This window comes from Lycium ferocissimum, chromosome 4 (genome assembly GCF_029784015.1).
Source record: "Lycium ferocissimum isolate CSIRO_LF1 chromosome 4, AGI_CSIRO_Lferr_CH_V1, whole genome shotgun sequence".
In the NCBI taxonomy this organism is placed as follows: domain Eukaryota; kingdom Viridiplantae; phylum Streptophyta; class Magnoliopsida; order Solanales; family Solanaceae; genus Lycium; species Lycium ferocissimum.
The window spans coordinates 14,604,657-14,616,225 of NC_081345.1; the positions used below are offsets into that span (position 1 = coordinate 14,604,657).

The following is an 11,569-nucleotide window of genomic DNA, read 5'->3' on the forward strand; positions in this document are numbered from 1 at the left end:
CTCAAAACCGGCCGAATCATAAGCATGACAGGAAAATCCATTGGTTCGAGTTCAACCGGGTTCATGCGCAAAAAGAAAGAAGACGTGGCTAGCATATCCCACACCCCTAAGCCCAAAAGAAGGGAAGATTTCCCGATGGAAGCATATGCTTCACCTCCTCCAAATACCTACGTACCCACCCCTTACAACACGGTGCCCGTATATTACGCGCAACCAACCTTCCAATCACCACCCCAAAACTACCAAGCTCCACCAAATGCCTTCCAATCACCTCCCCCAAATTACCAAGCTCCACAGCCAAATTATCAAACTCCCCCACCCATTTACCGTACCCCACAAAATAACCAACCCAATACCTACCAGAATCAACCCCCACCAAATGCCTATAATGCGCCACGTCCCAATTTTGAGAAGAAACCCCCTCGGGTATTCACTCCGCTAATGGAATCTCGGACCGATTTGTTCAAAAGGTTAAGTGCGGCTGGAATGATTCAAGTGCTTCCGCCAAAGGCCGTCGATCCAAAGAACCGATTTTACCGAGCTGACCAAACATGTGCCTATCACTCCAATGGCATAGGGCACAGTACTGAAGATTGCATTAATCTCAAGTACAAAATACAGGATCTGATTGACCGAAAAGAAATTGTGCTCCAAACGGCCCCTCCAAATGTGAACACCAATCCTTTGCCAAACCATGGCAACAATGTGATTCACATGATCTAGAGAGAAAAAGACTGGGTCGCAGGAAGGCCCACAATCCGCGATTCTATGAAAAAGAACTTGAACGCACAGTAGCGTCACTGTCTTTGCAAGAACGCCCGCAATTCAAGGTATTAATCCCTGCACCGGTGACAACACACATTGCTCAAGTGACTCCAGCGCCACCTCGCAAAGAGTTTGTAGTCCAAGTTGCCGCCGCACATGGTATCACAAGATCAGGAAGATGTTATACTCCTGAAGACCTAGCCCAAGGGGCACCCCGAAGGGAGGGTAATCAGAAAAGGACTATCACTGAAGGTGAAGCCGAAGATTTTTGGCGCCGAATGCAGCCAAAGGAATACTCCATTGTTGAGCATTTAAAGAAAACACCGGCCCAAATATCGGTGCTAGCATTGCTGCAAAGTTCACCCCAACACCGCCTGGCTCTAATGAAGGTGTTGGAGGAAGCTCATGTCCCGGCTGGAACAAACAGTGAAAATCTGGCCGAAATGGTCGCCCATGTTATGGAGGAACATCAAATTGCCTTCACAGAGAAAGAGTTGCCCAAGGAAGGCATAAATCACAACAAAGCGTTGCACATCACTATCATGTGTCGCAACAAAGTGGTAACCCGGGTATTAATTGACAATGGGGCAGGACTTAACATTTGCCCCGAATCTACCTTGACTCAGCTAGGGTATGACCTTGGAAAGGTTCGTCAAAGCCACACTAACATAAGAGCATTTGACGGAGGACGTTGTGATGCCACTGGAGTAGTTGATTTGGATATTCAAATAGGACCCGCTGAGTTCACCACTGAATTCCAAGTCATGGAAATACCCGCCAATTACAATTTGCTTCTGGGAAGACCATGGATCCATATGGCAGGGCAGTACCATCCTCGCTCCATCAATCTATAAAATTTGTCTGGGAAGGAGAAGAAGTGGTGATCCACGGAGAAGCCAGCATGCACAATTATCCAGACAATTCTATACCTGTCATTGAAGCCACACCCAAAGGAACGGATTTCCATGTCATGGAGTTAGTAGGAGCGGCCCACAAGATAGACTCCATGGAAACTCCCATGCCGGCGGTTTATAAAATGATTGCTTCCACCATGATTCTAAACGGGTTTGAACCCGAAAAAGGTTTAGGGAAGAATTTGCAGGGCATCACTGAGCCCATTCCTATCCTTCAAGATAATTTTCGCTTTGGGCTTGGTTACATCCCAACAGAAGAAGAGATACCTACCAAGAAGAAACAAGAGGTTGCAGATCTCTGCAAACCCATTCCAAATCTGTACCAGTCATTTCCCCACAGAATGCCTATGCCTGAGGATGCTGACATTGAAGAAGGGATAAGGATGCTATTCCAAGAGGAAGATTGCTCCGTGATTCTAGAAGAATGTCTTTGAAACACCCAAAGATCGAGAGAGCGGAGATCGGGCGAGCAGCTGTCCAACTGGACCTCTACCCCGCTACTGGCTCTTCGGTAGAGAAAGATGAATTTATTTTTGAAAATGGGGAGAATCGGTCGAGGCCCGATTACTCACCCTCTTTGTCACTTACATACCTCGTAATGTTTTCAAAAATGAAAATGGCTTGACCTAAGCCAGGACCACAGTTTGTACTTCTAAATATTTTTAATTAATGAAAGCCTCGGTTTATCAAAACTGTTTTATTTATTTGTTGCATGCATGTTTTATACTAACATATTTTGCCTTGAATTTCTTTTCAGTAATAAAAACAATAAAGCAACCTTAAATGTCATGACATGTTGCGAAACGAATGAGTCGGGCAGCATAGATGAAGAAGAATATGAGGAATACGATGAGACCACAATGCTACCTGAGGGTCTCACGGAAGAAGTAGAACAATTGGAGAATGAGCAAAAGCCAAACTTGGATGAAACAGAAACCATAAATCTAGGTGATGAAGAGGATGTCAAAGAAACAAGGATAAGCGCACACCTAGATACCCCTCTCAAAGAAGAATTGATAAGTTTGCTAAGGGAGTACGTGGATATCTTCGCATGGTCATACGCCGACATGCCAGGGCTAAGTACCAGCATAGTGTCTCACAGGCTACCCATCAATGAGGGTTTTGCTCCAGTAAAGCAGAAAACCCGACAATTCAAACCGGATCTTAGTATCCGAATCAAAGACGAGGTGGAGAAACAAATTGAGTCTGGAGTGGTGGAAGTGACATCATACCCCACATGGCTAGCCAATATAGTCCCGGTGCCCAAGAAAGATGGCAAGATAAGAATCTGCGTGGATTACCGAGATCTTAACAAGGCTAGCCCAAAGGATAATTTTCCACTCCCGAACATCCATATACTCATAGATAATTGTGCCAAGCACGAGTTACAATCATTTGTGGATTGTTTTGCCGGCTACCACCATATCTTAATGGATAGAGAGGATGCTGAGAAAATAGCCTTCATCACCCCATGGGGAGTGTACCATTACAGGGTAATGCCCTTCGGCCTCAAGAACGCCGGCGCAACATACATGAGAGCAATGACTACCATTTTCCACGACATGATCCATAGAGAGATTGAAGTCTATGTGGACGATGTCATTATCAAGTCAAGGAAAGTTCGGAGCATACCACACATTTGAGGAAATTCTTCGACAGACTCCGAAAGTTTAATTTGAAATTGAACCCGGCCAAATGTGCGTTCGGAGTACCGGCTGGAAAGTTACTGGGGTTCATAGTCAGCCGAAGAGGCATAGAGCTAGACCCAACAAAGATCAAAGCAATCCAAGAGTTGCCTCCTCCCCAAACTAAGAAAGAAGTCATGAGTTTCCTGGGAAGGTTAAATTACATTGGGCGGTTCATAGCTCAATCCACCATCATTGTGGAGCCCATCCTCAAGCTTTTGAAAAAGGACGCTCCTACAAAATGGACAGAGGAATGCCAAGAGGCATTCGACACTATCAAGAGATACTTGTCCAACCCACCAGTCCTGGTACCACCAAGGCCTGGGAGTCCTTTGCTGCTATACTTGTCAGTTGCTGAAAAGGCCTTCGGGTGCGTGTTAGGACAACACGATGAAGAAGGGAAAAAGGAGCGTGCCATTTATTATCTGAGCAAAAAGTTCACAGCCTGTGAGGCAAGATATACGCTAGTGGAAAAAACTTGTTGTGCTCTAACTTGGGTAGCTCAGAAATTGAGGCATTATTTGTCTTCATATACCACTCACCTCATATCCAAGATGGATCCATTGAGGTACATATTCCGTCAGCCCATGCCCATCGGGAAGTTGGCCAAATGGCAGATGCTGTTGAGTGAATTTGACATTGTATACATAGCCCAGAAAGCCGTCAAAGGACAGGCCTTGGCTGACTTACTAGCCGCAAGCCCGGTGGATGAAGAGCTTGAACCACTTCGTACCCATTTCCCAGACGAAGGGGTGTTGGCTATAGAAGAAGAAGCAACAAAATCCTATACTGGCTGGAAATTGTTCTTTGACGGAGCAGTGAATTACAAAGGTTCCGAAATCGGAGCGGTCTTGATATCAAAAAATGGGCAACACTACCCCATGGCCGCCAAGCTCAAATTCCGCTGTACCAACAACATGGCTGAATACGAAGCCTGCATCCTAGGTCTCAGAATGGCACTAGATATGGACATCAATGAATTATTGGTCATTGGAGATTCCGACTTACTGATTCATCAAGTACAAGGCGAATGGGCCACTAAGAATGAAAAGATCTTACCATATGTGAACTTGGCACAAAGATTGTGCAAGAAATTCAGAAAGATTGAGTTTCGACATACGCCAAGGGCTCAGAATGAATTTGTTGATGCACTGGCCACAATAGCATCAATGATCCAACATCCTGAAAGCAGTCACATCGACCCGCTAAGGATAAGTCTGAAAGAAGAACATGCCCACTGTTGCCATGTGGAAGCTGAGCCAGATGGCAAGCCATGGTACAACGACATCAAAATGTATCTGGAAGGACGGGAATACCCCGAAGGCATTACAAATGGACAAAAGAAGACCATCCGAAGAATGGCAAATGGTTTCTTCCTAAACAAAGAAGTGTTATACAAACGGACGCCGGATTTGGGTCTACTTAGATGTGTAGATGCCGGCGAAGCCACCAAACTTCTAGAAGAAGTACATGCGGGAACATGTGGACCCCATATGAATGGATTCGTACTAGCAAAGAAGATTCTACGAGCAGGATATTATTGGATGACCATGGAGAGTGATTGCTGCAAATATGTGCAAAGGTGCCATCAATGCCAGATCCACGGTGATCTAATCAAGGTCCCTCCAAGTGAGCTTAATGCTATGAGCTCACCATGGCCTTTCGTTGCTTGGGGCATGGATGTTATTGGACCCATTGAACCCGCAACCTCGAATGGCCACCGGTTCATTTTGGTTGCCATTGACTATTTCACCAAGTGGGTGGAAGCAACGTCTCACAAATCAGTAACAAAGAAAGTGGTGGCGGACTTTGTGCGAAACCACATCATATGCAGATTCGGTGTACCCGAGTCCATCATAACAGACAATGGAGCAAATCTGAATAGCCACCTGATGAAGGATATCTGTGAGCAATTCAAGATCACCCATCGAAACTCGACAGCTTACCGACCGCAAATGAACGGAGCCGTAGAAGCAGCCAACAAGAATATCAAGAGGATATTGAGGAAAATGACTGATAATCATAAGGGTTGGCACGAGCAGTTGCCTTATGCTTTATTGGGATACCGTACTACGGCCAGGACTTCAACAGGAGCAACTCCATACTTGCTGGTCTATGGAACCGAAGCAGTCATACCTGCTGAAGTTGAGATACCTTCCCTGAGAATCATTCAAGAAGCAGAATTAGACAATGCTGAATGGGTCCGAGCTCGATATGAGCAATTGGCTTTAATTGATGAGAAAAGGATGGTTGTCGTATGTCACGGTCAATTGTACCGACAAAGGATGGCAAGAGCTTTCAACAAGCGAGTCAGAACCAGACTTTTTCAGATTGGGCAAATGGTGCTCAAAAGGATTTTTCCACATCAAGATGAATACAAAGGGAAGTTTGCTCCCAACTGGCAAGGTCCTTATGTGGTCCGCAAAGTACTCTCCGGAGGAGCGGTAGTATTGGCAGAAATGGACGGACAAGAGTGGCCAAAGCCGATCAACTCAGATGCAATCAAGCGCTACTATGCATGAAGAAGGAGTTTCTCAGTTTGTAATAGTACTCTTTGCTTGTAATCGTTATTCTATTTTGCTTGTATTAGTTATTTCCTTTTGCTTGTAATCATTTTGTAATAGATAGGCTAAAACAAAACATCTTTTGTAATATGAACTACGCAATGACCTGATTTCCCCACAGTGGGATACGTAGGCAGTCCATTTGGGACCCGATCGCTTTATTAGTAAAAACCAAAAGTCCATTATTTTATTTCTGAACTACGTTCGACCTGAATTCCTGCTGCGACAGGATACGTAGGCGCTCTTTGAGCTCGGTCGCATCAAAAGAAAAACCCAAGAAAACCCCTAGGAAGCCTCAGAGATAAGACTTCACAAAGGAGCAAGGATTGCTGCACGCCCGACTGGGGCAGAATTTTTGAGAGGATCTCAAAAATTCGCGCCGTCAAGCCACTACAAAATTCAGCTAACCCAGGACTCTAAACTGGGGCAGAAATTTTGAGGAGACCTCAAAATTTCCCGAAAGATTCGGCATAAGAATTGATAGATCGAAATTTAAACTGGGGCAGAATTTTTGAGAAAAGGTCTCAAAAATTCCGCGTAAGGAAGCAAAAACCCTAGTCACGGAAGAAAGGATCTCCCTCATTCAAAGCACATGTCATGACAATTAATAATGCTTTAATTTTTCCACAAATTAGATACCCTTATGGTAGCATTACAAAAATGATTTTTCTGCATAATGAAAATAGGTTTATCTTTCGAATACCGGAGCTAAAGGGGTTTCGGGTCCAGAAAGCCGAAGATGCGACAGCGCCGGCAACACGGATCAACTTAAAATAGGAAAAAACTAACCCATTTCTGATGCAGGTCCCCAGGACATCGGAAGATGATCCTTTTTCTAACCTTGCTTCATGTGCAGGAAACGTTTCGCTAAAGAAGGTCCAGACCGCTGTTGAGATCCGGCTTTCGGAATATATATCCAGCCACGAGGGCTATGAAAGATTTTAACTACCACCAAGGACAAAAGCCACAAAGGCTAAGAAAAATCAGAATACCATGAGGGTTAAGTATCCAGCCACGAGGGCTATAAAAGATCAAAGGCCATAAGGGCAAATATCTAGCCACGAGGGCTATAAAAGATCTGAATGCCATAAGGGCAAAGTAGCTAGCCACGGGGGCTATGAAAGATCTGAATACCACTAGGGCAAAATATTAAGCCACAAGGGCTATGAAAGATTTTGAATGCCAAAAGGGCAAAATATTAAGCCACAATGGCTACAAAATTCCTGGAAATTGCCACAATGGTAAATGTTTGGCCAAAAAGGTCATAGTAAAACAATACGACATATCCGACCAAGAGGGTCACAGCTGGGATAAAGGACGAAAGAAAGACGATTCCATTCAATTCGCATCACTTTTTCTTATTTTCCAAGGGCCATATCTTTTTTATTCGCATCACTTCTTCTTATTTGCCAAGAGGGCCATTGCATATCTTTATTTTCCTTTATTTTCCGAGAGGGCCATTCATACTTATTTGCCAAGAGGGCCATTGCATATCTTTATTTTTTGCTGCCGAGAGGGCCATTCATACAAACATTCCAAGAGGGCCATTGCATATTATTTTCCTTTCATAGAAGATGGCCATTCATACAGAGGGCCATTCATACAAACATTTATTGCCATTGCATATTATTTTCTCTGTTTGCCAGAGGGCCATTCATACAATGCCAAGAGGGCCATTCATACAAACATGCCAAGAGGGCCATTCATACAAACATGCCAAGAGGGCCATTGCATTTCAACTGCCAAGAGGGCCATTCATACAAACATGCCAGAGGGCCATTGATACAAACACGCCAAGAGGGCCATTTTTTCAAACATGCCAAGAGGGCCATTTATTTCAAACACATGAAGAGGGCCATTTATATAAATTGCCAAGAAGGCCATTCATACAGACATGCGAAGAGAGCATTTTATTTCAATTGCCGAGAAGACCATGCATATAAATTATGGGATATAACAAGACAGCAAAGCGATGTAAAACCGGTCACGAGACCGCAATATTCGCTCAAAAGGCAAGACGATGTAAATTCGGTCAGATGACCGCAGTATTCGTCATCCAAAAATCAACGTTACTCAGCAGATGGAAGCAGATTTGTAGCCGCCAAAGAGCAGGTTGATCAAATCAAATCCAAACAGATTGCGGAGCAAACGTGGAACTTTTTCTTACGCAACCGGTCGAGATAAGGTGCCCATGAGAGTCAAGCTCTCCGGCCAGGACTTGGAAGATCACTCCTCACCATGCTCAGCCACACAAGATTGTTTATTTGCTTATGTGCTTTGTTTGTTTTTATTATTCCGCAACCGGTCGGACACACACCGGAACACACAAAGGCATTCCCACATAAGGGATATCCTTTTCCTCCGATCGAGTCGAACTACAAGTGACTTGATTCCCAAGAACAGGGATATGTAGGCGGACTCAATGCCAGAGAGTCAGTCACACTCCTACCAATCACACCGGACTTCCCAGCTTGACAGCCGAGAAATCTAAGAATTTGCTTTAATTTGCATTTAGAAGTCATAATCGAGTCGAACTACAAATGGCCTGAATTCTCATGAAACCTGAGATATGTAGGAAACCCAAAAACCAGGGTCCGGCCATATATTTTGAAAATTGCATAAAAATGAGGGGCAATATGACTTGGGTCAGTCAAAAATCAGGGTTAGTCAAATTTCGTTGCTCGGGAATGGTCCCGCCATCCCCGAACACCGAAGGGGCAGTTGTTGACACCTAATTTTTGACCTCCCATAATTTATTTTAATTGCTCAAAATGCTTGAATATTAAATGGGGGAATATTTTTTTTTTTAGAAAAAATCAGGATGATTTTATAAACTATGCATATAATATTTTACCTTTATTGTTTGGTAAAATAATTTCTATAATAAATCATTTGGAAATTATTTCACAGCAATTAATGATGCATTTTACTAATTTCAACCAGAAAATAGTGTAAAATAGCTATTTATTTAATTGTGCAATTATCAAAAATTAATCAGCAAATATTTACCCCATTTTAATTCAAGGAAATTGATTTGATTGAAATAAATAATCATTTTTACCCCCCAAGATTTTATTTCTTCATACTCCATTTATATGAGCAATTCTCAAATTAATTATATTTAATTTAAATGATTAATTATGGTTATATTTATAAATTTCTTATTATATGTTTAATTATGGCTACAATTGAAATAATCAATTAGTTAGTCAACTTTCACCCGTTACCACCATGAATCGACCAAACGGGGTGCTAACGATCTTATTTATTTGATTTTTCGTATTATTATTGCATTTTTTAAACGGTCTAACACTGTAATCTTTTAATGATTCTTATTTGTTTGCGATTTTGAATTTTGAGATCCTATTGGTTCATGATGAACTTTTCAGATTGAGTTTTTGTTAGTCGAATCTTGACCCTTGATGTATAGTTTGACTCGATCTTGGCCCTTCAACACCAAATTGTGAGGAAAAATCCCAACTTGGAGGATTGTCCCACATCGGATTATTTAGGGTTTTAAGGGTTTAGGAAATTCTATAAATAGGGTCTCGTTTTCTCATTAAAAAGGCATCGGGCAATCTAGAATTTTTTTTTTAGCTTGTAAACACTGAAAATACCTGTGGTTCTAGCTTCTTCCTGAGACCTTTAAATTTTTTCAGTGAGTTTAAAGTTTTTAAATCTTTTTCTTGGGTGTTCTGGTTGGTTTGGAACATTTGGAGTTGATTCCAGGTCCAATCTCTTCAAGGCTGTGCCTCAAAAGGGTAATTTCGTATTTCTCTTTATTTCTTTATATTTATCCTGTGCTATGTGTTCTTTATGATAATTCAGTTTATTGTTTATGTAGTGTTAAGATGTTCTATCTCAGTTATGCTGTTTTCTGCTTTAATCTGCTGAATGATTAAGTTTTATTATATAAAGTGCGTTGTTTGTTGATCAGTGTGTGTTGTTACTCTCATGATCAGTCAAATACACAAGTCATGTTAGTATAGTCCTTGTGTCAGTCCGGTTTGTCCATAATAGGCACACCATGTGTTGTGATCTAGTTTATGAGATATTTGTTAAAAATGACATTTAAATATCATCTATATCATCCTATGCCTGTCTAATTTGTGGTTGACATGTTTTTTTTTTTTTTTTTTTGAGTGGATATGCCCATTAATTTAGTCCATGATTGAATAGAGACTCGATCTTGCTTTTTTTTTGGGGGGGGGTGGGGGTGATTAGCAAGGATGAGTTAGACATATTAACTTAGCTATGGAGAGTGTGTTTGGTCATAAGCTTGATGTGTTCTGATAGCTCTAGATATGGCTACAACCTGTTCTGTTGCATTAATCTTGAATCATAAGTGACATAGGAGACCTAATGAGAAGTTTTCTTAGTTGTTAGTAGGGAAATCAACTTAAAATAAGATCATTATGTGTTGAACCTGTGAGATTTCCCGACACTGTGGGATTTCACTAGGTATGTTTTTGTTGTTATACGTGTTGAACTCCGTCTAGATATGTCATTTAGATGTTGTTTTATTTTGATTATGGTTGGCCATCATGTGTGCTATTGTTTAAACTCTAGAGGGTAATATAGGGGTGGCATAGTCAGATCCTATTTGTAATTAAGCTTGATTAATGCAAGGGTTGGTCTTAGTTGATTCTATAAAGGGCATGACCTGTGTCAAAGTTGGAATTTATGCTTTAGTCCTTAAATATGTGTGATTTTAGTGTAGGGAATGTAGCTTCAGTGTGTCTAAACACCATGCTAACTGTTTGGTTACTGTCTTTCTCTTTGTTAAAAACCACGCCTACATTTATGTAACACAACTTACATTCCTTTCCTACACTGTTCTTGTGACAACCTATTGAAGGGTCATTTTTGTCCCCTGTTTAGGTAATGTGAAATAACGAAATAGCAAGGTGTTAAGTTGTCTTTATATGTTAGTCTCATATGCATTACTTGATCTTTGTCTACTGTTTTTACATTGCAAGTTTAAGTACCTTTTTTCCTGGAATTTAACCAAGGCAGTTTTGGCATATATATATATATATATATATATATATATACACTCCCATCTAACACATTATTAGGGAGGTTTAAGTGGTCATTTAGGATCAAACTTAAGCCCTCCCCGGTGTTCGCCATGCTTGAGGTTCAAAGAAGCCCCTTGGATCTTGTGCAACATCGGGAATATAGGGGTAAAAGCTTTCCTATAATTGACCATTTGAAAATCTTTATAGGTGTGTATTACTATGTATGCCATAGATATACATTGGTATATCCCGTTCTCTGTTCTGGTTTAAAGCTTGAAGTTGTTCAAATTTTATATTGGTTTTGGGCTCATTCTATTTTAATTCGATGGTCTGTTTAAATGTTTGCCTAAGTATGCATACATGGCATTAATTCCTTATCTTTTCATTTGGGAACCTCCTAAGATTAGGTGGCGACTTTTTTAAAACAAAGTCCGAAAGAGCACCAACGATTTCGAAGTAGATTTTTCGAGTGCTAAACCCGCCCGCAATTATCAACTGTCATTGCATGCATATCATAACTCCGCCACTCCTGGCATTTATTTTACATTTTGTTCCAAAGGTGATTTCATGGAGCACGCGGTCGTACCTTCACTAAAAAACCAAAATACTCCTTTTGGAAC

The 11,569-nt window shown here is 41.5% G+C and overlaps 1 protein-coding gene across 1 annotated transcript; it reads left to right on the forward strand.

Moving 5' to 3' along the window:
- Window positions 1-24: 24 nt before the first annotated feature.
- Window positions 25-5,888, forward strand: LOC132053763 (uncharacterized). Its single transcript, XM_059445867.1, is given in 9 exon segments — window positions 25-705; window positions 831-1,272; window positions 1,453-1,587; window positions 1,590-2,089; window positions 2,492-3,296; window positions 3,299-4,182; window positions 4,258-4,939; window positions 5,024-5,361; window positions 5,470-5,888. Coding segments are annotated over 9 exon segments (4,884 nt in total). The 3' UTR covers window positions 5,887-5,888.
- The last annotated feature ends 5,681 nt before the right edge of the window (window positions 5,889-11,569 follow it).